At 39.3% G+C, this 26071-nt stretch overlaps 2 protein-coding genes across 7 annotated transcripts in view; both read right to left on the bottom strand.

The window, feature by feature from the left end:
* The window catches only part of LOC308648830 (patr class I histocompatibility antigen, A-126 alpha chain-like), a 365404-nt gene that overhangs the window by 157089 nt on the left and 182244 nt on the right, over positions 1 to 26071 (bottom strand). The window contains exons 5-7 of one of the 6 annotated variants that reach the window (XM_081293889.1): positions 3066 to 3341; positions 2371 to 2403; positions 1826 to 1881 (exon numbers count right to left, since the gene is read on the bottom strand). The exons of the other annotated variants lie outside the window; for them this stretch is intronic. Of the exons in view, the coding sequence (XP_081150015.1) occupies positions 1877 to 1881; positions 2371 to 2403; positions 3066 to 3341 (314 nt within the window). The 3' untranslated portion in view covers positions 1826 to 1876. Of the gene's footprint in view, positions 1 to 1825; positions 1882 to 2370; positions 2404 to 3065; positions 3342 to 26071 lie in introns of those variants that run through there. 6 annotated transcript variants of the gene reach the window in all.
* LOC308648846 (saoe class I histocompatibility antigen, C alpha chain-like) lies at positions 4365 to 5029 on the bottom strand. Its single transcript, XM_081293922.1, has 2 exons — positions 4951 to 5029; positions 4365 to 4687 (listed from the first exon to the last, which is right to left on the bottom strand). The coding sequence occupies exons 1-2, from the start codon at positions 5012 to 5014 to the stop codon at positions 4419 to 4421; spliced, it is 333 nt and encodes a 110-aa protein (XP_081150048.1). The 5' UTR covers positions 5015 to 5029; the 3' UTR covers positions 4365 to 4418.

Raw genomic sequence — 26071 nt, 5'->3', positions numbered from 1 at the left:
CCTATATTAAGCTCATTAGGAAGTGCCAGAAAATCCATCCTCAAAATGTATTCAGTATCCAAATACTTTCAGTATTTCCTCTGCTCAGACTCCAGGTGAAATGACTGACACCTCCAGCCTAGGACTGACTAGTTCTCCACAGTTTCCCGCTGCCTTGCTTGTCCTCCTGTCTCAATTCAGTTCTCAGCTCAGCAAAGTGATGCTTTGAAAAGATGCACCAGGTCTGTCTTTGCTTAAAACTGCTTCACTCAATGCAAGATTCCTTTAGTTAACCTCCAGATCTTCGGTGACTTGCTGTGCCTCTGACCTCCTCTCAGTGACAGATCAGGAAGTCTCAGATCCTTGCTGTCCCCAGAACACACACACAGGAGGCTGCCCTGGTGTATTTTCATGAGATCTTCCTCCAAATATCTTCATGACAAATTCTTTCATGTCCTTTGAATCTTTCCACAAAGCTCATCTTGCTAATAAGTCCCATGCTGAGCACCCTAATAAAACAGCTATCTTCCCTAGCCACACACACTCACTCTGATACCTTCCCTGAATCATTCACCACCTAACATGAACACTGCCCTCATTTACTGTGCTTAGAGTGTATCTTCTTCCTCTTTCCTATAGAACACAGGCTCTATAAGGGTGGCTGTTTGGGCTTGTTTTCAGTTCCCTTATGTATCCTGGATACAAAATGTGTGTCATCTACTCAGTACTCAACAAATGAGAGCTGAATGAATGTTCAGTGTCAACCCCTCCCTCTTCTAGAGACACAGTCTTTATTAATGGAGCCTCAGACCAAATGCTGCTGTGGCATCTGCAGCACAAGGCTTCTCACACTGAGATCAGAGTCACTGGGCTTTTCTCACACATGCTGCTCTCCTTCCTCCACACCAGCCCTCCTGCACTCCATAGCACTCACGTGTTTTGATCTTCAGGAAAGATGATCCTTGACTAATGGGTCCTAATTTCCAGCTAAAGGAAACCTTTATAAAAGTCTGTTTTGTCAGTCCAGGAATCTGAAATGGAGTAGTAGAGCTCAGCGCAGTGAAACTTCTGAGTAGAGAAGATGGGACACTAGGAGGAATTTATCTAAGATAAGAAATCATGATATTCTTCTTCTCTACTCTTATTATAATCTGGTTCCTTTAAAAGTACTGGAGAAATGGTGGAAAATACAATACAGGAAACTGCTCTGAGTTTTGTGGGACAAGGACAGGAAAAAGGACTTCTGCTTCTGTTAAAGATGAGAGACAGCCAGAAGAGAAGGAGAAGAACTCACACTTAATAACAAGAACAGGGATCATTCTCTACAGAAACTGAGAAACAAACAAACAAACAAAGATGAGAGAAGGTCAGACTCATGTTTGAGCATATTCTAACCCTGTCACATGAGCCCCTGTCATCAGAGGTCCTGGTGGGATGAAGTTCAACTGAAGGGACAATGACCAAGGAGCAGGGAAGATGATCCAGCTGAGTGACCACATCCATGCCCAGGATGTACTGAGTGCAGCCTGGGTGCCACCTTGTAGCTGTTTTCATCCCTCTCTTGTCCTCACCTGCAACACCCTCAGCACAGAAAACATGTGGATTCTCAAGGTTTCAGGCTTTATTTTCTCTCAGAAATTTTAGGACTCCTCTTTTCATTTAACTGACCCATCAACCACATTTCACGGCACAAATTTGAAATACAAATCAATATCCAGATTCTGTTTTTCAGTAGGGAAATAAGAAGCTATAGCCCAGGGCAACAAAGCCAAGTGAAGAATGGAGATGTTCCAGCCCCACATCTGGTATACAGGAAAGTTGATTGAAGAAGAGAACAGGATGGTGTGGGGAGGGGTCTTGATACTCAAGGAGAGGTTCTTCTTTCCATTTCCTCACTTTAAGCTGATAAGAACACAGACACATAGATACAATTAGATGCCAGTTGCACAAAAAGTAGTTGGGACTTCTTGAAGTCACGGTAGGGAGCAGGAAGAGAACCAAACAAATCCTATGTCACTCGGTCACACAGAAGCCTGCTCACATTAGAAAATAAAATATTAGGAGCAAATTTATCTCAGTCTTTCTAAGTGGAGACACTCTGAATGACCCATTACATGCTCAACATGTCCAAATATAGAGAGGCCTGTAACCCAAGAGTTTCCCCATGCTTCAATTCCATTCCCTCTTCAAGTATTCCCAGGTCTCTCCTTTTTAAGCAGTGAGAGACACATCAGAGCCCTGAGCACTGTCATTACCCAGGAACAAAAAGTCATCCTGGTCAGAGCCCAAGGAGATGTGGCTAATGGAGGAATTATGGGATGGATCAGCTCTCCCATCATTCCCTTCTACTCTACCCAGAAGGTCCCAGGGATCATTGTTCATAAAACTTACGGGCAGCTGGAGCATAGGTCCCTTCTTTTCCATCTGTGGGAAGAAAACATCCTGTGAGAGAGCAGATTGGAGGGAGGTCTTAGAGGTACTCTTATTTTCTGGAACTCAGGAAAGTTTCTAGAACTGTGACTGCAGATGTAGGGAAGGATCAGGAGACAAGAAGAAAGGAGATGGGTAAAGATGGAGTCAACAGCTCTCCTGGGTGTCTGTCCTCAGCAGGGAAATTCCCTGGGGGCCTCCAAATGCTGGGAATCAGGTCACATCATCACAAGTTTCAGGAGAATAAATTTGTCCTATATTTTCTACCTGCTTTACAAAGAATAAACAGGTTCCTAGGCTGAGGAAACATATGTGTGAAGGTATTACTTCCCATTAAAAAGGTAGAGACTACTTCTCCCAAGTGCTTGAAATCACCAGTGGGAGAAAAATTCAGACCTTGCATTTTCCCTACCTGTGTTTTTCTTCTTCCAAAAAACAAAAGCTACCACAGCTCCAATGACAAGAGTTCCAAGGACAACCAGACCAGCAACAGTTCCCATGATGGGGATGGTGGACTGAACAGGTGGCTCTGGGAGACGAAGTGAAGTTAGACGAAAGGCCCTGATCTCCATCTCTCAGTCCCTACCCTGCTGAGGGTCTCCAGAAAGCTTCCTGCTTTCCTGACAACAGGCTCTGGGCCCTCACCCTATCCTTACCCCATCTCAGGATGAGGGGCTCAGGCAGCCCTTCATGATGCACATGGCATGTGTATCTCTGCTCCGCTCCAGCAGACACCACCACAGCTGCCCATTTCTGGAAGTTTCCATCCCCTGCAGGTCTGGTCTCCACAAGTTCCATGTCCTGGGTCTGGTCCTCCCCATCTCGTTGCCAGTTCAGGGTGATCTCCTTAGGGTAGAAGCCCAGGGCCCAGCACTTCAGAATGACGTCCCCTTCAGGGCTAGGGTGGTGAGTCACATGTGTCTTTGGAGGATCTGAATGAAAGAACAAGGAAATTCAGACATTTGGACATTACCTCCAATGGACCACCATCCAGAGAATGGTCAGCACAATTAGGGTCAGGGAGGGAGCAAGCACAAAACCTAGACATAAGCTTGGACTCATTCTTCTGGCATGATGTCCTATTCCTTGCAAAGTTCTAGAATCAGGTTAAGACAACCCAATGGAAGAGGTTACAGGGAACTTAAGTCTCAGGGTGGGTGGAGACTGAGTGATATAGAAAAGCTGGAGTCAGACCTCCAAAGACACTAGGCTGGAATGGACCTCCAATCTATCCTTGATGCCAAGACTGCTGCCAGAGAACTGTGGTCAGTTATTTATTGTGTTTCTCACCAGCCAGGAGAGAGACTGGATCCTTTACTTGTCCTGAGAGCAAGCAGCCTTTAACTCTTCTTTAGTAGGATACCTTGGAATCCAGGCAGACCCACTTCCCGCTGGACAAGGAACAGGGCAATGTTCTAGAGTGGGTGCCATCATTCTCCTTGCCTTCTTTTGGGAAGCAAGTGGAGAGATCTACAGGAGCTCAGCCAGGTATCCCGCAGCCCCTCATACCTAAGCGCTGCAGGGTCTCTTTCCTGCTCTCCAGATATCTGAGGAGCTTCTCCACACAGGTGTTTTCCAGGTGGACCCTGTGGAGCTTCGTGACACCAGGCGCCTTCCAGTATCGCTGGATGATCTGAGCCACCGAGTCTGCCACAGTCCAGGAGCTCAGGTCCTCATTCAGGGCGAGGTAATCCTCCCCATCATATGCCAACCGGTAGAACCCGCGAATCAGGTGCCCATCTTGCCCCACTTCGCAGCCGTAGGTTCTCTGGATGGTGTGAGAGCCTGTCCCCACCCCCACGGTCAGGGGCATCCTCACCCCGACCAAGCCCCCTGTTCCCCTCCCCTGCCCCCAAATGTAAACAAAACCCGATCACAGTCCCAGTGGATGCTTTCTGGGTCAGGGGACTCCATGACTCCCTCAGAATCAGGGATCCCTGTGGACTCGGGACAGTGCTTTCAGGACAGGAAGAGATTTAGACCTCAGACAGGGGCCTGGCCTGGGGCCACTAACCGCCCTCGCTCTGGTTGTGGTGGCTCAGCAGGTTGGTCAAGCATGCTTGGAAATTCTTTGCGGAGTCCTTGGAATTCCATGTGTCCCAATGCTTCTGCTCCTCCTGCTCCACCCAGGGCGACCATGGCTTCATCCTCTGGGACTCAGAGTCGCTGTCAAAGTGCTGGAACTGCGTGTCGTCCACGTAGCCCACGGAGATGAGGCGGGGCTCCCCATGGCCCGGCCGCGACACAGAGGTGTCGAAATACCTCAAGGAGTGGGAGCCTGTAGGCAGGGATACTGAGACCAGGTCCACCCTTCTCCCAGAGCCCTGCTCCAGGATCCAGGAGGAGAGGAATTGGCTTCGGAGAAGCAAAGGTGGTGGGACAAAAGAGAAGGATTTAGAGGCTGAGTGAAGAGCCAGGACTAGCCGCACCACACAGGGGACAGTCTGGGACAGGAGCAGGAGACCGACTTACCTGGGTGGGAGGAGCAAGGGGACGGTCCTTCCTAGCATAGTCAGGTTCCTTCCTGACCCCGCACTCAACCTGCCCAGGTCTCCATCAGGGACACGGCCCCCAGTAGCAGCAGGAGCAGGGTTTGGGGCGCCATCACCTCCAGCCTGCACTTCTGTGGAGGTTCTAAGTCCTGGATGGTGGGTGGGGACTTCAAAACCCAAACCACTGTAATGCTGATTGGCTTCTCTGGGAGCTTAACCGCGCAATAGGAGCGAGACCTGGGGCCACTTCAGGAGTGTCTGGGCAGAATCACCTGGCCCAGGTTGGGAGAGGGAGAAGAGAAACGCCAAGGAGAAGGGGAATCCCCAGAGCTCTGCATCCACACCCTAGACACAGCTCTAAACACTAAGAGCCACGCCCAGGGACCTGGGTCTTCAACCTGACCACTTCTCCTTCACAGAGTGCTCTTTGTCACAAGGTTCCCTGATTCCTGCTTCAGGGAGTTCTAGAATGGTTTGGTTTCAGGATCTTTGTATGCCTCAAAGGTTTATGTGGAGTATGTTTAACAATTAGAAATTAATTCCATTTTAAAGATGATATTTTATTCATTCAGAGTATTTATAAACAATTGTATGTCAATAGAATAGTTTGAAAGAAAAATAACTGTTTTCCAAAACAAAGATTTAATCAGAAGAGTGGATCTTTTTTTATTTTTTACATTTTTTTTAATTTTTTAATTTTTTTATTGGTTGTTCAAAACATTACAAAGCTCTTGACATATCATCTTTCATACATTAGATTCAAGTGGGTTATGAACTCCCATTTTTACCCCAAATACAGATTGCAGAATCACATCGGTTACACATCCACATTTTTACATAATGCCATATTGGTAACTGTTGTATTCTGCTACCTTTCCTATCCTCTACTATCCCCCCTCCTCTCCCCCCCCATCTTCTCTCTCTACCCCATCTACTGTAATTCATTTCTCTCCTTGTTTTTTTCCCATTCCCCTCACAACCTCTTATATGTAATTTTGTATAACAATGAGGGTCTCCTTCCATTTCCATGCAATTTCCCTTTTCTCTCCCTTTCCCTCCCACCTCATGTCTCTGTTCAATGTTAATCTTTTCTTCCTGCTCTTTCTCCCTGCTCTGTTCTTAGTTGCTCTCATTATATCAAAGAAGACATTTGGCATTTGTTTTTTTAGGGATTGGCTAGCTTCACTTAGCATAATCTGCTCTAGTGCCATCCATTTCCCTGCAAATTCCATGATTTTGTCACTTTTTAGTGCTGTGTAATACTCCATGGTGTATAAATGCCATATTTTTTAATCCATTCATCTATTGAAGGGCATCTGGGTTGGTTCCACAGTCTAGCTATTGTTTTTTTTACAGTTTTAAATGTCTTTTTGATTTGTCTTTTTTTAGAAAACTGGTACATGTTCATATCTTCTGCATTTAATGATTTTGTTTGAAACAAAAAATGCAGCCTCGAACTAATATGTGAGAGGAATCTTTTTAAATAACGTTTTAGGTGACTCTGGTTCTTCATCTTTGATACCACACTATATTGATATACATGTCAGGTTCTTAAAAGTTCTTTGCCATATGGACCCTGAAACATAATCTTTGAATAGTTCATATTTTGCTGCATGAAATGCTGTGGGTGTGTCTTGCGTAATGAATTGCTCTTGTACTAATGCATGATATTTTTTTAAGTCATGCATTATTCTATAAATTATATAGACCTTCTAGTGTACATACATTACAGTGCAACTAATCAAGAGGTCACATGTTGATAATACCACAGATTTCACCAGAAAGTGTTATAAGCATTGGGGTCTCTGTCAAGTTCATAATGGTTGATTCAGATTTTCACAGATTCTGATTTCCTTCTAAGACTATACATTTTATCATTGAAAATATTATTGTTAGTGGACAATCTAGAAGAGACAGGCTCAGGTCATTTTTTAGAATGTTGGTCACATATTGAAGTCCAAGGAATGGTTTCTCTGTCATTCATTCTATGTAGCAGAAATGGTATCCCATAAAAATGGGGCTAGTACAACTCACCAAATAGTTTTTGTTGACACAGACACCCTACTTTGCAATGTAGCAGAAGTGTTTTATTTGTACTTCCCATTCTATTGAATAAATATTTTTGTAATGTGAACTCGAATGGAGATTTAATAAAGTTAATAATTTTTATTTCTTCAAACAGGACATATTCAAGTGAACTGGCATTTTCCCTTGTGCAGTTAAAACATGCTCAGAAATACAATAAATACTATTGCAGTTTTGTACCTTGGTTTCCATCTTGACAAGTTTTACTTCAGTGTAAGTGATGTTTTAGTGACATTATAAAAATAGTTTTTAATCATATGAATCATGTGCAAAGATCTGAATACCTCCAAGGACTCCACAGTCACACTTTGAGAACTGCTGGTCCCAACTTCTTTGCTTGATCCACTACAACTATTCTCAATAATTGCTATAACATGTAAAATATACGATTTTTTGAACAAATAGTGGACTTATGCACAATTATATACAGAAAAAAAGAAGTTTTTAGAAATTCAATACTGATCATATACATGATAAATCTATAGATGATTTGGATGACTAAAAGTTGTATCAGAAAAGAAGTTATACAATAGAAAAAATAATGGTAAGGAAAGCAGAAGAACTCTAAGAGCATTAGCTATCAATAAAGGATTTCCCAAAACTGAATAATAGGAATTCCACAATGAAAGCATCAGATAAAGAAAGTAAAGCAGGTTGCCTCTGGGAATCAGAAAATAGGGCTTTAGAAGATTGGGATAATTTGTATTTTTACCAAGCCTGGTAGAAATATTTTAAATTTCAAATACATCCATGGTTCCACTAGAAAAAATAAAATTCAGTGTTTAAAAAGACAACGTGAGAGAATAGACTCAGATATCACTCTGTGAGGTATATCAGAGGAATGGGCAGTGCTCAGCATTGTGGTGTATACCTATAATCCCAGTGGCTTGGGAGGCTGAGGCAGGAGGATTCCAAGTTCAAAGCCAGACTCAGCAACTTATTGAGTCCCTAAACAAGTTAGAGAGATGCTTTCTCAAAATGAAGAAAAAAAAAGGGCTGTGGATGTGCCTCAGTGGCCCTTGAGTTCAATCTCTAATACAAAAATTAAAACTAAATGAGGCAGTATTTAGAGGAAGATGGTGGAATCTGATGGTCATCATTATACAAAATACATGTATGAGGACTTGAATTGGGTGTCAACATACCTTATTTACAAACAGAGATAAGAAAAATTGTGGTATATATGTGCATTAAGAATTGAATTGCAAAAAAAAATGTACATGTATAATGGCATAAATTGGTGTGAACATACTTTATATACAGAGATATGAAAAATTGTGCTCTATACGTGTAATAAAAATTGTAATGCATTCCACTGTTGTCATGTATTTTTAAAAAATAAATAATAATTAAAAATTAAAAATTAAAATAAATGAGGCAGTAATCAGAGGAAGACATATGATCAGGTGGTAGATTTTTAGGAAGGGATTTTGTTTTATTTACTGAGTTTATCTGTGTTTCTTCTAATGGGAAATATTGCATTATAATTGAATGCAAGAATTAATTTGCCCAGAGAGTTAGAAGGTGATGATTCAGGGTAGGGAGGGGCCAATCTTGTTCCCAAATGCAGGGGTGGCCTTAGACAGCAACAGACCATCCATTATCACTGGTGTGAAGATGGATGAGACAGTTTCAGCTGTGGTGAGGGATTATGAGGCAGTTTTTACTTGAGTTCTACTTTTTTTTCCAAGTGAAAAGAGAAAGTTCATCCTCTGGGATAAGAAGTGGGGAAATAGTACTGGGGTGTGAGAAGGGAGGAGAAGCAGAGAAATTGCCCCCTCAGAGGACCAGAGAACCACTGATCTGGGAAATGGCATTGGAAGAGGGCAATGCTGGGACCACTGAAGCTTGTATTCATTATATGAAGGAAAGAGAGAGAGGTAAAGAGAAAGTGCAGCATTCAGGCTGTAGGAGGAGCATGATAAGAGACTAGAAAGAAATAGAATAAAAATTTTCTGGTCTAAATGTACGAATTATTTTTAACTTGTCATTTATCCTGTCGGAATTTTATAATTTTCTGTATTAAATATATATTATGGTGATACATCCACCCAATAGGAATACTTTTGAAGAAATGTGTTCTTATTCTATGAAGTCAGTATCACTCTGATGCCAAAACAAAGACACATCAAGAAAACAAAACTATACATCAATATGCTTGATGAACATAGATGCAAAAAGTCTTAATACAATATTAGCAATCTGTATTAAAAAAACACATTGAGAAAAATGTACACCATAATCAAGTGCACTCCATCAAGAATGGCAAGTTTTGTTCAACATATGAAAATTAATAAATACAATATATCACATAAGTAGAACTAAATACAAAGATCACATGATTATCTTAGTAGATTCACACACAAAAAAAAAACCTTCAACAGAATCCAGTGCCCATTCATGTTAAAAACGCTGAAGAAACTAAGGATTAAGTAACTTAAAGGGACTTGCTGAGGTAAGTTACTTGTATATATGTCAAACCCAAAGCCAACGTCATAGTAAATGGTGAACAACTAAAAGTATTTTAGACAAGGATGTTCATTCGTGTTCAATAGGGATGTTCATCCCTATTCAAGGTAGTACTTAAAACTCTAGCCAGGGCTATTAGGCAAGAGACATAATTTAAAGGAACACAAATAAGAAAAGAAGTCAAATAATGTCTATTTGCTGATGATTTGATTCTATACTTACAAGATGCAAAACACCCCATTTCCAGAGCTGATAACTTTAGCTAAGTGTCAAGATAAAAGATTGACATACAAAAAATCAATATATTCCAATATATTAACAATGAATCTGCAGAGAAATAAATCAGGATAACAATTTCATTCAAAATAGCCTGAAAAAACAAACAAACCTGAGAGAACATCTAAACAAGAAGGTGAGAGATGTCTTGAAATATTAGTGCTCAAAAGTCTTTGGAGGGCTATGGATGTGGCTCAATGGTAGTGTGCTGGCATAGCATGCAAGAAACCCAGGGTTCCATCCTCAACATGGCCTCCCCAAAAGAAAACAATGTCTTTAATAGCATAATCTGAGCTTCATGTTAATAGCATATTTAGTTGCTTTAAATATGCCAGTACAACAGCTATACTGATTCACTTCTAATGGAAAATGTTTAAAATAGTAGCACTTCTAACCTTTGCAGTTCCACAGCTAGCCATTTATAGTTCAGCCTGGTTACTTAATTTTTTGCTTGTATGTTTTATAACCATGACATGCTATATCAAATTTTCCTTAATTTAAATGTTTTTCCTATTTTAAATTAATTAAGTCATTACATTTTGAGCATTTATAAATATGCAACAATTCAAGGGAAATTCAACAGCATCATTCCAGCATTTGACTTCTTCTCCAAGACAAGTCAAGGTTAGAAGGAAACTGAGAATTAAGTCATCCTCTGTAGTTGGAGACGGCCTTCCTCTAGTACCTGTGGAGCCCATTAATTCAGTTTTGGTTCAGTTCTAGATTCCATAAGAGAAGCGATAGAAGAATCAGGAGAGTAGTGGTGCCCTTCAAAGCAGTGACAATCAATAGGAATCCTCCAGATACTGTAGAAAAAAGAGGTTTAGGATAAAGAAAGGCTTGAGACCTGCCTCAGAAGGAAGAGTGATGAAAAAATAGGGCTGGTTACATATTATGCACAATGAAGATGTGGACTTCTTGTTCAAAAATTAGAAAAACAGTACCATTAAAGATATTAAATGTGTTTTTACCTTCCTCTATGGTCTCATACAGCTTGTTATGGTGATAGTTTCTATTTGCTACTTTATACTGTTATAAAGAAAATTAAAATTTTAAATTATTAGCATGCAAAAAAGGAGAAAATTATAAAACATTGAAGAAGGAAATTGAAGATGACACTAGAAGTTGGAAAGACCTTCCACATTCTTGAAGAGGCAGGCTTAATATTGTCAAAATGGTCATATTACACAAAGTGATCTATGGATTCAATGCAATCTCCATCAGAATACCAATGCCGTTCTTCAAAGAAATAGGGGAAATGGTCCTAAATTTCACATGGAAGAATAGAAGACTCAGAATAGTAAAAACAACAGAATGGTAAAAACAATAGCAATAAGAGCAATGTTGAAGACAGCATAATACTGAATCTCAAATTATATTACAGAACTATTGTAACAAGACAGCATGGTATTAGAATCAAAACAAATATGATGACCAATGGAATAGAATAGATGGTACAGAGAAAAAAATTACTGAAATAAAGTCATTTGATACTTGACAAACATGTCAAAAATACAAATGGGAGAAAACATAGCTTTTTAAACAAATGGTATTGGGGGAAAAAGGAAATTCATATATGGAATAATGAAAATAAATCCTTCTCTCTCACCCTGCACAAAAATCAACCAAAAGTGAATCAAAGACTTGGGAATTAGACAAGAAGCCCTGCAACTGCCAGAAGAAAACAGAGCCAACACTCTAACATATTGATTCAGGCATCAACTTCCTTAATAATATGCCTATAGCTCAAGAAATAAGACCAAGGATCCATAAGTGGCATCAAATCAAAAACCTTCTGTGCCAATGTCTCGGCTTGGCACAGAATCACGAGCCACCACAGCTTTGTAGATTCAAACAGCAATCTTTATTCCCGAACTCACACCGGCCTCCACACACGCTCTGGGGCAATCCCAGTTCTCCTTCCGCCCAATTCACCTACTCCACGAGGCTTTCTTTTCCAATATCCCCTTTGAATCTCACGAGAACTCATTGGGAACAAGCAGCAGGAATACCCTAATCCCAGCAGCAATAATCTTCAACCTCCAACTTCCCTAAAACCCCTATTGTCTTAAACCGGGAACGCCCTAAACCCAAGGACCGGGATACTTCCTCAAACCTGATCAGCTCTAAACCTGGATCCGCCTTGGTCCTTGGGCAAGGTCACCTTTCTCAAACACACATGCAAGGTCACAGCAAATTTCCAAGGCAAGTCCATTTAACATGGGGTACGCTGGCAAGGAAATATCGATGAGTCATTCCTACTTGGCAATGGCCCCCAGCCCTTCTGCATATTAAAGGAAACAAAAATGTGAAGAGAAAGCCTACAGAATGAAAGAAAATCTTTGCCAGATACTCTTATAGATTAATATTGAGAACATATAAACAACTTAAAAACTTATCAGCAGAAAAAAATAGCCCAGATAATAAATGGTCAAAATAAATAAAAACAGACATTTCTCAAGAGAAGAAATACAAATGGTAACAAATATATTAAAAAAATCCAACATTCTTAGTAATCAGGGAAATGCAAATCAAAACTACACTGGGATTTCATTTTATTCCTGTTAGAATGGCAATCATCAAGAATACAACTAACAACAAATGCTAGTGAGGATGCAGGGGGAAAGATACACTTAAAACATTGTTGGTGGGACTGTAAATTAATACAACCACTTTGCGAGATTCTTTAAAGTCAATGAATGGTATCACCATATGACTCAGCTACCCAACTCCTTGATGTGTATCCAAAAGAACTAAAATCAGCATACCCTATTGGGACATGTATACCAATTTTTATAGCAGCATAATTCATAATGCATAAGTTATAGAACCAGCCTAGGTGTGTATTAGTTGAATGGATATAAAATGTGCTATATATAAACAATGGAGTTTTACTCAGTCATAACAAAGAATGAAGCATTGTCATTTCCAGAAAATGGTTGGAACCGAAGAATATCATTCTAAGTGAAACTCAAGCAATTAAGAAGTGAAAATATTCTCTTAAAGGTAAAAAGCTGGAGAGAAAAAAAATGGAATCAATATAAGGGAAAACCAATAGAGTAGAAAAGAGGGATTGAGAGGAAGGGAGAAGGAAAGGACATGGGGAAGTACTAGGAAATGAAATTACCAAATTTAGGTTATGTCCATGTCCAGCTATACAACAATGAATCCTGCCTTTGTAATATAAGTATAATGCAGTAACTTAGAAACAATACTAACAGCAGAAGAGAGACCAATAGAGTAGAGCAAGAGGATCAGGGGGACAGAAAAGGAGAGGGAAAGAAGAGATAATGGGAAATGAGATTGATCAAGTTATATGCATGTATAATTATATAATTATATATAATGAATCTCACTATTAGATACAATTGTAATGCACCAATAAATAAGAAAAACAAATATGTTGTTATGTCACTTCATCATTGTGCAAGCATCCTAGAGTATACCTCCACAAACACAGATGGCATTGCCTATGACACACCTAGTCTTAGTGCATGATCTGGATATGACCTGTCAAAAGTGTCACAAATGAAAAGGATGTTAATGGTATTTATTTTTGAAAATAAGATTTATGCACACACACAAAAATTCAAAGGTACTCCAGAGTATACAAAGGGAAGTTATTCATGTTGCTCCCCATTCCAATGTCATCCCTTGTCCTTCAGTTCATCTCCCAAGAAACCATCCCAGTTAGCAATTTCTCATTTCTATTCCCAAAATATATTTCTATTGTTAGTGTTGTTATGTCAGTAAAGACCACAGACTGGAATACAATAATTGAAGATGATATATCTAATAGGAGATTTGTATCTAGAATACAGAAAGTATCCCCTAAAAACTGATCAATAAGGAAAAAAACTTATTTTAAACTGGGCAAAACAAATTATATTATTATTTTGTATGCATGACAACTACATAAAAACAAATTTCATGATTATGTAGAATTATAATGGACTAACAAAAAATATGAGGAAAAATGGGCAAAAGTCTGAGAAAATAACTTCTCCCAGGAATATTTATAGATGACAGATAAATGCATGAAAATATGTGCAATGTCATTAGTCATTAGGGAAATGCTAACAGAAACTATATACCATCACACACACATTAGTATGTGTAAAATTTTTAAAAACTGGTAATACTACATGCTAATGAACATGCAGAGCAACATTAACTCTCATTCTTTGCTGGCAGGGATGCAAAATGGTATAGCCACAATAGGAGACATTTGACATTTTCTTCTAGAACTAAATGTAAACTTGCTGTACAGCCCAGTGACCATACTTTTTTAGGTCTTTCCCAATTAATTTGAATAATTATGTTCAAACAAAAATCTGCATGCAAATGTTTATAGCAGGACACCTCATAAGTGTGAGCTTCACATAGTGACTTCCAAAGATTACAGTATGGGAAAGGGGGGGCTAAAAAATTAGTATCACAGATATTTCTCGGAAGCTCTCAGTTTTCCAGGATATTATCAAGAAAACAGAGAAAATAGTTTGGGAAGAAGAATGAGGAGTCTGAAGGATTCCTTGTGGGAAACTGCTCAAATACCTGTACAATTCCAGGACTGCTCAGAAGCATCTTCATCCCCACATTTGATGCACCCCCTGGATCAGACATCTCTGCCTCACTCCTTCCACAGCTTGGTCCCCTCCAGAGTTGTTCAGACACTTTCAAATGTTTCCCCTATGTGGCTATAAGGCAGAGTACAGAATACCTGAGCTTGCTTTTCCTGTCCTCATCTGGGAAAATGCCTGGTCTATTTGAGCTCCCAGATGCTTTACATAAGGGGCGACTTCATACTGTGTCAGTTTCCAGAGTCCCAACTCTTACCACAAACACAGGTGAAGTATATTTCCTCCCCATTGAAACCCTCCCTATAGGGTTTCAAACTGAGGCCATCTGGGCCTTAAAGATGACCAAGGTATCTTTTCTGAATATCACAAACAGTTCTCTGGTATCCAGGATTACAGGGGATCACACACAGTGGATTCTCTTGGTCTTCTAGATGTGGCCATGGACCATTGAGTCCCTGACAGTTCTTTCTTCTGCTGTTCCTGGGATACAGGGGCACCATTCAAAAAATCAACCCTGGATTCATCAACTTTAGAATGAAGTTGGGATAAAAGGACCCCCTGTAGTGTTGGTTTAGGAAGATAAGGGAGCCCCATGAAGATGTTAAAACAAGGAGGAAATCAGGACATTAAGGCAATGGAAACCAAAGAGGGATGAGCCGGAATTATACATAAAAGGCCATGGAAAGGGGCAGCCTAGTGAACTTTTTGTTGTTGTTGTTGTTAATTGTTGATGATCTGTCACCAGCACTACAACTAAGGCATAGCCTGAAATATTGGGTTTTCTTCCCTTTGTATTTGTGTAAGGAGCACTGCACTCCTATAAACGTTTTTAAAATATAAACTATACAAGAAAACACAATCCTGATTGCTAGAGATGGTGAGCATTTTTTCATGTACTTGTTGATTGATTGTATGTCCTCCTCTGAGAAGTGTCTGTTCAGGTCCTTGGCCCATTTGTTGATTGGGTTATTTGTTATCTTATTGTTTAATTTTTTGAGTTCTTTGTACATTCTGGATATTAGGGCTCTATCTGAGGTGTGGGGGGTAAAAATTTGTTCCCAGGATGTAGGCTCTCTATTTACCTCTTTTATTGTTTCTCTTGCTGAGAAAAAACTTTTTAGTTTAAGTAAGTCCCATTGGTTTATTCTTGTTATTAACTCTTGGGCTATGGGTGTCCTATTAAGGAATTTGGAGCCCAACCCCACAATATGTAGATCGGAGCCAACTTTTTCTTCTATCAGACACAGTGTCTCTGATTTGATATCTAGCTCCCTGATCCATTTTGAGTTAATTTTTGTGGATGGCGAGAGAAAGGGATTCAATTTCATTTTGTTGCATATGGATTTCCAATTTTCCCAGCGCCATTTGTTGAAGATGCTATCCTTCCTCCATTGCATGCTTTTAGCCCCTTTATCACATATAAGATAGTTGTAACTTTGTGGATTAGTCTCTGTGTCCTCTATTCTGTACCATTGGTCCACCTGCCTGTTTTGGTACCAGTACCATGCTGTTTTTGTTACTATTGCTTTGTAGTACAGTTTGACCTCTGATATCGCTATACCTCCAGATTCACACTTCCTGCTTAGAATTGCTTTTGCTATTCTGGGTCTTTTGTTTTTCCATATGAATTTCATGATTGCTTTGTCTATTTCTACAAGAAATGCCGTTGGGATTTTGATTGGCATCACATTAAACCTGTAGAGAACTTTGGGTAATATTGCCATTTTGATGATGTTAGTTCTGCCTATCCATGAACAGGGTACATTTTTCCATCTTCTGAGATCTTCTTCTATCTCTCTCTTTAGGGTTCTGTAGTTTTCATTGTATGAATCTTTCACCTCTTTTGTTAGGTTGATTCCCAAGTATCTTATTTTCTTTGAGGATATTGTGAATGGAGTGGTTTTCTTTATTTCCATTTCAGAGGTTTTGTTGCTGATATACAGGAATGCCTTTGATTTATGCGTGTTGATTTTATAACCTGCCACTTTGCTGAATTCATTTATTAACTCTAGCAGCTTCTTTGTAGACTCTTTTAGGTCTGTTAAGAGAAATGCAAATCAAAACCACCCTAAGATACCATCTCACTCCAGTAAGATTGGCAGCCATTATGAAGTCAAACAACAATAAGTGTTGGCGGGGATGTGGGGAAAAGGGTACACTTGTACACTGCTGGTGGGGCTGCAAAATGGTGAGGCCAATTTGGAAAGCAGTATGGAGATTCCTGGGAAAGCTGGGAATGGATCCACCATTTGACCCAGCTATCGCACTTCTCGGACTATTCCCTGAGGACCTTAAAAGAGCGCACTATAGGGATACGGCTGCATCAATGATTATAGCGGCACAATTCACAATAGCTAGACTGTGGAACCAACCTAGATGCCCCTCAATAGATGAATGGATAAAAAAAATGTGGCATCTATACACAATGGAGTATTATGCAGCACTAAGAAATGACAAAATCATAGAATTTGCAGGGAAATGGATGGCATTAGAGCAGATTATGCTAAGCGAAGCTAGCCAAGCCCTAAAAAACAAATGCCAAATGTCTGCTTTGATATAAAGAGAGCAACTAAGAACAGAACAGGAAGGAAGAGCATGAGGAAAAGACTACAGTAAACAAAGACGAATGGGGGGAGAGAAATGGAGAGAGAAGGGAAAGCATACGGAAATGGTAGGAGACCTTCAATGATACATAAAATTATAAGAGGTCATGAGGGGCAAGGGGGAGGGAAAAAAAAGGGAGAGAATTGAACAACAGCAGGGGAGGTAGAGAGGGAAGATGGGAGGGGAGGGGAGGGGAGGGAGGATAGTAGAGGATAGGAAAGGTAGCAGAATACAACAGTCACTAATATGGCATTATGTAAAAATGTGAATATGTAACAGATGTGATTCTGCAATCTGTATTTGGGGTGAAAATGGGAGTTCAAAACACAATTTGAGTCAAATGTATGAAAGATGATATATCATGAGCTATGTAATGCTTTAAATAATCAATAAAAAAAAAGAAAAAAAAAGAAAACACAATCCTAAGTGCTGTGAACACAACCAAGAACAAATCTCTATATTAAACATCCATTTTATAAAAAACAGGCTTTCAATCTGAGGCCATCTGGGCCTTAAAGATGACCAAGATATCTTTTTTTAATATCACAAACAGGACTTCACTTCCAGGCCAAGTAACCATCTGGTGACAATGGCTGGCCCTGTTTGGTTGAACCTGGGACAACAGCACAGCCTAGTGAACTCTTGTGGGGGAGGGATGGGTTCTGATTGGGGACAGGCTCAGGGGTTTTGGGTTGGGTGCCGGAGGAGGTCTCTGGTTATCACTAGGGTAATACTTTCATAGTTAAGAGCTCTGTCATTCATCAGTAGGCTATATTACTTTTTAGGCAGTGCTCTGTATTTATAGGTATAATTCAAACACACACATGGGATAAATGGGAAAAGAAGATGAGAGAGGGGAATTGGTTTGGGGGATTTCTCCTCTTCTAGAGCCAGGGCCCCCTCATGCTGGGTGGACACAAAGAATCAAGGAGGAGGAAAGAGTAAAAACTGTACCACATGATGAAGTGTTCTACCCTGGTTCCTCATTCTGGGGTTCCCAGAGTCACCCTCAATGTGGTATAATGTCATGGTTCTTTCTAAGTCTGGCCCCAGGGAACCTGCATTAAGCCATGGCTTCTCAGATATCTTAGTCAGTGGGAGCTTCTACTGGAAACTTGGGCTTTTACTAGGAGTTGGCAACTTTTCTAGTGGTCATGGAAAGAGTATACCTAGAGGGTCCAGAGTAGAAGTGTCAGAAACTGAAGATAATATTTCTCTACAATCAACCAGGTCTTTGATGAGTGTGAACCCAGTTTTCTGTCCAGTTTCTCATGTGAAATCTAAAAGTGGTTCCTCTCTACCTCTCCAGACCTTCATTACCCAGGTTTCCAACCACCATATTCCTGGATACCAGAGGTACACCCTTCTCCTGGTTGACAATCACTCATTATCTCTGAGCATGGAGGGCTACTCCAACACAGCTCTGAGAGTCCAGAACACAGGCATCCTGCCTCTTTTTATTTCCCTTTGAGACCCAACCAGACAAGAGCCTGTTGTCTACAATCCTCAGCCCTCGTCCCCTTGGCACCTGCATTCCCCAAAATCAATCATCCTGTGATCCTGAATCCAAATCTTATTTTGACCTTTGCTGTGTGGCCCCAGAGTTTAGAGATTGTGGCCTGGGAGCTTCCTGATGTTCCACATGATGCAGTGGCCCACAGCTGTGAAGTAGGAAGTAATAAATTCTGGAAGGATTCATTGAAAGGATTTTACCCCTCTGCATCCTGCAACTTGTTTGGGGCTACTCCTTCTGACTGCAGGAGGCTGACATCCCAACTAGTGGTCACATTTTCTCTCTTGGTCACCGACTTGATGCTGTGTCCAGAATGTGGAGAATGCTGTAGAGCTTGCTGAGTGAGGGTCTCCTGGTATGGAATTAGGTAGTAAGAAGCCACCCATATATGCATGCACAAAGAGGACCCCCAACCACATCCAGGAATATCCATACGTATCCTACTTTATACTCAGATTTAAGGTGTTCTGGTCCTTGGAATTATTCACACATATCAAGTGTTTGAGTATTTATTATGTGCCTGGCCTTATTCCAGGCACATGGAAGAGACATCGAACCAAACCAAGGTAACAAATCCTGCCCTGGTGGAACTTACCTTCAGATAGAAGACACAAACATTAATAATAACATGCCTGTAGTCAAAATTAGGAGCATCGGAAAGTAGACTGATTTAGAGAAAAAAAAGCAAAGTAGGGAAGATGGGGGAGATGGTTATCATTTTTTTACGATTATCCTCAGCATAGGCTTTACTGTGAGGTGACACTTGAGCTCAGTCTGAAGGAGAAGGGTCAGTGAGCGCCGTACTTATGAGGGATGGGAATTTTTGACTCAGTGAGGGTAGAACCAAAATCAAGGCATGTGAGCTGTAATATAGAGGAAAGGCTTCAGTTTGGGCTTTAGGCAAAGGAATGACTGGAACCTTTAGCTAAAGGGAAGCATCCTTGTTTTTATCCCAGGATTCAAGGCTGGTTCAACATATGCAAATCAATAAATGTAATTCACCACATAAGTAGAATTAAGGTCAAGAATCACATGACCATTTCCATAGATACAGGAAAAGGCTTTGATAAAATCCAGCACCCATTCATGTTAGAAATGCTGGAGAAACTAGTGATAAAAGGAAATCACCTAAACATTAGAGAAGTTATTTATGAAAAACTCAAGGCCTACGTCATCCTATAGGAGAAAAACTGAAAGCTTTTTTATTTTTTAAATCAGAAATGAGACAAGTTGTCCACTCTTACTGCTCCTATTCAACATAACTCCACCAGAATATTTCTAGAGCTGATAAGCAAATTCATCAAAGTAGCAAGATACTAGATAACATACATACATCAATAGTTTCCCAATACTCCTTTAATAAGAAAATGATCAGGAACACCATCCCTTTCACAATAACCTAAAAAAAAATACTTAGGAATAAATCTAAAAAGGAAGTGAAGATCTCTGCAATGAAAACTGAAAATCCTGAAGAAAAAAGTGAAGAAGACCTTAGGATTTGGAAAGATCTCTCATGTTTTTTGCTATACAGATGAAGTGGTATCTCAATTAAAACATCAGTGACCTTCTTCAAAGAACTAGAAAAAAATAGTCCTGAAATTATTTTGGAAGGATACAATAAAGATTAGCCAAAGCAGGGTTTTTTTCCAAGATGGTGGAATAGAGGAGGTTGCTTTCCTGGTTGCTCTGTGGTGTGAAACCAAGAAAGCAGACAGGCAGCTTCTCTGCAAGGTGAGTGAAGAAAAAAGGAACCTAAAACTGGACATTCAAAGCAGACCAGGGACACAAGAGGATGGATATAATAAAGTAAGGGGGGAAAAACCCAAGGAGCAGAGCAGCTGCAGTGGCCAGGCCAAAAACACCAGCCAGAGAGTTTCCTCCATGAGCATAGTAGAGGGAAATGGAAATTAAAGGAACCCACATTTTTGGGAGGCCTGAGGCAGGGAATATGGAGCATTTAGAGATCAAGGACATTACCCAACAAACCTGAAATTGTACTGCATAATTTCCATGTGCAATAGAAAGAAGCCATCATCTCTCCCGGTGAATGAAGGACAAATGAAAAAACACTTTTGCAGCCACGGAATGGGGGCTGGCAGTACAGGGGGCTCAATTCTTGGCAAACCTGAGTTTGGCCTAAAAAACAGGCCCAGTAAACACACACTGCATGACATAGAGTGTGCTTAAGTGACCAGGAGAAGTCAAATGTGGAAAGAGGTTTACACAGGGGACAACTGGTGGTGGAAACCTACCTGGCCCTACCCTTCTCCCTCCAATCCAACTGCTTGCAGAACTGGCTGGGAAAGACAAAAAAATCTGTCTGGGAACTCAGAGGGCAGGGGCAGAAGAGATTGGAAACTAAACCCAAGACCAGGAAATATGGAGAACAGGAAATAGTAGGAACTATTTAGTGCTGTATATTGTTTGCATTGGTCATTGTTATTATTTGTCTCTGCCTAAACAGTGAGGTAGTGGAAACCTTCAGGGACAGTATAAGTCCACAGGTAGAAACTCTACTGCCTCAGATACATAACATTACATGGGTGGACACAAAAACAGTATGAAAAAGCAATGGAACAATCTGTCTCAAACAAACCAAGATACTTCAATAACAGAATCCATTGACACCAAAGTGGAAAAAAATGTCAAAGAAGGAGTTCAGAACTTCCATAGTTAAACTGATCTGTGAAGTAAAGTTTTGTATAAGAAATGAAATCAGAGAGAAAATACAGGAAGTGAAAAATCACTTCAATGACAAGGCAGAGATTTGGGGGAGGAAAAAGCAGAAATCTTTGAAATGATGGAAACAATAAACCAAAATAAAAATTCAGTAGAAAGTATCACAAACAGATTAGATCACTTGGAAGACAGAACCTCAGGCAATGAAGACAAAATATATAATCTTGAAAACAGAGTCAACCATGGAGAGATATTAAGAAACCATGAACAGGACTTTCAAGAACTATGGAATAACATTAAAAGACCAAATTTATCAGGATAGATGAATGCACAGAGATACAAAATAAAAGAATGCAAATCTTTTCAATGAAATAATATCAGAAAATGTCCCAAACTTAAAGAATGAAATGGAAAATCAAATTAAGAGGCTTAAAGAACCCCCAAGTGTACAAAATTACAACATATCCACACCAAGTCACATTATAATGAAAATGCCTAGCATACAGAATAAGAATAGAATATTTATTTATTTATTTATGCTTTTTAAAAATTTTATTTGTTTTAATTAGTTATACATGACAGTAGAATGCACTTATATACTTTGATATATCATACATATGTGGAATATAATTTCTCATTTTTCTGAGTAAACATATTGTAGAATCACATTGGTCATACAGTCACATACATACATAAAGTAATAATGTCTGTTTCATTCTATTGTCTTTCTTATCCTCACATATACTGCCATTCTCTCCTTTCACTTCCCTCTATCTAATCTAAGGTAACAGTGGTTTTTTGTTTTTTTGTTTTTTTTTTTTTTGCATTACAGTTCTTTCTTTTAAAAAAAATTATTTATTTATTTATTTATTTATTTATTTATTTTGCATTACAATTCTTAATAATTAATAATGTATTAAGAATAGAATTTTTAAAGTCCATGAAAGAAAAATATCAGATTACATATAGGGGGAAACCAATTCAGATCTCATCTGATTTCTCAACCCAGAACTTTAAAGCTAGGAGGTCCTAGGAAAACATACACCAAGCTCTGAAAGAAAATAGATGCCAACCAAGAATCTTATATCTAGCAAAATTAAGCTTCATATTTGTTAGCCTCAAGGGATGGCTAACAGCCCAACTATGTGTCAAATTTATGTTAACAAAGTAATCCAGCCACTTAGAAATCAAAATCCTGAACTACAAATATTTCACTATATGGATGATGTATTATTAGCACACAAAGATAAAAACACATTGCTAGAATGTTATGCCACACTTATAAACTTATTAAAAAATTATAATCTAGACATAGCAATAGATAAAGTACAATTAAATTTTCCAATTAATTATTTAGGAGTTCTATTATCCTCAACCATGGTCCATCCACCAAAAATTCAAATACGAGTAGATCAACTCGAATCACTTAACGACTTTCAAAAGTTATTAGGAGACATAAATTGGATAAGGCCTTATCTAGGTATACCAACAGGAGAGTTGGGACCTTTATTTGATATCCTAAAAGGTCCATCAGATCCAAATTCACCCCAAATGTTAACCCCTGAAGCAAGAAAGGCATTAAAAATCATTGAAACATATATGGAAAATATGCATTTGGATAGAATTGATATAAGTTTGCCTTTATTATTTATTGTACTACCAACAAAAAATATTCCTACAGGAGTATTTTGGCAAGAAGGTCCATTATTATGGATACATTTATCTTATTCTCCTAACACTATTGTTACTAGGTATCCTGAGGCTGTAGGACAATTAATACTCAAAGGAATAAAAGCAGCAAAGGGAGTGTTTGGAATTTCTCCCAATAAAATTATTACTCCATATACTATGAATCAAATTGATGAGTTAGCTAATGAGTTAAATACTTGGGCAATAATCATGTGCAAATCTAATGTTTCATTTGATAACCACTTACCATCTAATCCTTTATTGTCTTTTTGGTCATTGCATCCTGTAATTTTTCCAAAAATGACAAGAAAAACACCTATTATGAATGCTCCAAATATATTCACTGATGGGTCAAATAATGGTACAGCAGCAATAGTTACACCTGATCAAAATTTTACATTTTTAGTACCCAAACAATCAGCTCAAAAGGTAGAGCTTAATGCAGTATTACAAGATTTTGTGATGTTTAAAGATTCTGTATTTAATTTATTTTCCAATAGTTAGTATATAGTTAATGCTATAGGATCCCTTGAAGATGCTGGTAGGATTTCCCCTTCCTCTACTGTTTTCTCTTTGCTTTCCACTATACAAAGTCTAATCTGGGACAGAAAAGATCCATTCTTTATAGGACATATCAGGGCACATACAGGATTGCCTGGAGCCCTTAGTTTGGGCAATGATTTAGCAGATAAAACTACACATGACATACATATTTTCTCTACACTAGAAGAAGCTATAAATTTTCATAGAAGGTTCCATGTCAATGCTAATACTTTACAAAAGCATTTTAAAATAACTAAGGAACAAGCTAGACAAATAATAAAACAATGTCAAAATTGTGTGACCTTTTTACCAGAAGTTAATCTTGGAGTCAATCCTAGAGGATTGATACCTAACCATATTTGGCAGATGGGCGTCACACACTTGCCAGAATTTGGAAAATTAAAATATTTGCATTTTACAGTTGATACTTCTTCTGGATTTTTGATGGGCTCCCTTCATGCCAGAGAAAACCTAAAGATGTTATAGCTCATTGCTTACAAAATTTTGCCACTGTGGCGTTCCAAAACAGTTAAAAACAGATAATGCCCCTGGTTATACTTCTACCTCTTTTAAACAATTTTGCTCATCAGTTGGCATTACTCATATAACAGGAATCCCATACAATCCACAGGGACAAGGCATAGTTGAAAGAGCTCATCAAACTATTAAAATGTACTTATTAAAGCAAAAAGACGGAATTGGGAAGGGGTATATATTCCCCAAAGATAAACTTAAAATAACCCTTTTTACTCTAAACTTTTTAAATTTGGATTCATCAGGACTTAGTGCTGCGGAAAGGCATATGTGTCCAAAAAATGTACATAAGCCCAAGGTACTTTGGAAAGATATTCTAACAGGACAATGGAAAGGTCCTGACCCGGTAATTCTCTGGAGTCGGGGGTCTGTTTGTGTGTTTCCACAGGAAGAACAGCAGCCGATTTGGATTCCGGAGAGATTAACTAAAGTCCTAACCCAGTGATTGTCTGGAGTCAGGGGCCTGTTTGTGCGTTTCCACAGGGAGAACAGCAGCCAATTTGGATTCCAGAGAGATTAACTAAAGCGATTTCTACAGACCAAAAAGAAGATGATTTGGCTCAAATCCATAACAGCTGATATCCAAAACTCCAGTTTGGCTATCCTTACATCTGTGACAGAACCAGGATGCTTTGTTCAATATCTATTTTATTATTGCCCTTTCCCACATCATAAAGTTCTATTTTGTTTTTTGAGCTCATACAGACCTAGGTTAATGTTTTGCTGATCAGTTCTATTTTTTGACTATAGAGTTTTTAAACATTGCAATGGAGATTTCACCTGTAAAAAGTTATAAGGCCTTTACTATTATGTTATGTGTTGTATGTATTATTTTATGTGTGCACACTTGTATTTTGTGTTATATGTTTGAATGTACGTATGTCCATATATCATATATGATGAGCGCTCATGAAAAAATGGATCCAAATATTTTTTTTTATTCATGTGATTTAAATGGTTTAATTTAAATTGGGTAAACAACTGTTGAGGATTGTTTTAATATGTGAACAAAAAAGAAGTTTAACAGATCTGTTTGTTTACTTTCACCTTTCCTTTTCATTATATTTAATAATTCTCTTCAAGATAATGTAAATTGTTAAGAAAATTGTTTTCTTTTAGTGCCTTCTGGAATGTTACATAATTTTTTATTTAGCCATTATTGCCAGAATTCCTATCTTCATCCCAGTGCTGGTGAAGACAAAGATAAAACCAATCTACAGCTTCTGCAATAGCCATCACTGAACTGCTTGCAGAACTTGCCTGGATATGTATCACTTGTATGCGTTGTGAATTCACCTATATGCCTTGTGAACTATCTGTTGGTGCAGCAACTTGTGGTAGTGTTGTGGTATTTTTGCTGATGATGTCATCAGTGGTACAATTTTTCCAAAAGGAGCCATCAATTGGCTTGGTGTATCTTCCTCCCTTCTGCTTGTCATGATCATTAAGCTAAAATTTGGGGGCCAACAGAGGTGAGGCAAAGAACCTCACCCCCTGCTGGTACAAAGACCTCTCCACAGGTGTGGCTGTATACTGGACCGGTAGTCAGTGACGGGTAAGATCCAATTGCAGTGGTACCAACCTAAGACAGGAGGCTGACGCCTTGAGGTCAGCTCATCCAATAACAGGTAAGGACCATATGTACTATTGGACAACCTAAGGCAGGCACGGTCCCTAAGCCACATGCTTGTTGTTTAAACAGAGGGGGAGATGTTGAGAGCCACAGCCGAAGGGGCCCCAGCAAACTTCCAGCTGCCAGCAAACTTTCAGACTGCCAGCTGATGATTGGCTCACAGCGGCCCCAGCAACATCTAGCTGATTGGCTCCTCTGCGGTGATGCTCATTGGGGGACTTCTTTGGCTCCACCCACGCGACCCAGCCAATCGGCCTCAAGAGCAGTAGGATTGTGGGAGTGGGAGAGATTTGTAAGTGTGAGAGGCTTGTGGGAAGCCGGTGGTGGCATTTGGGCTCTGAGGAGCTGTTTTGTTTGGCGTGTGTGGTTCTAAAAATAAAGTTTGTTTCTTTTGACAAGTGGCTCCTGAATCGTGCCCAGCCAGACTGCGGCATTCAATTAACAAAAGTTAAAATAATTCACAACTAGGAAGGCTGAAGTACAGAAAATTATTAATAAAATATTCCATGAAGATAAAAAAAATTGAAAACCAGCAAAGAGAGGAACTACACTAAAGGAATCAAGG

Source organism: Spermophilus citellus (assembly GCF_964194105.1).
Source record: "Spermophilus citellus genome assembly, chromosome: 5".
NCBI classification, from domain to species: Eukaryota; Metazoa; Chordata; class Mammalia; order Rodentia; family Sciuridae; genus Spermophilus; species Spermophilus citellus.
The sequence above is the reverse complement of the archived record's forward strand: the minus strand, read 5'-3'. Positions and strand labels throughout refer to the sequence as shown.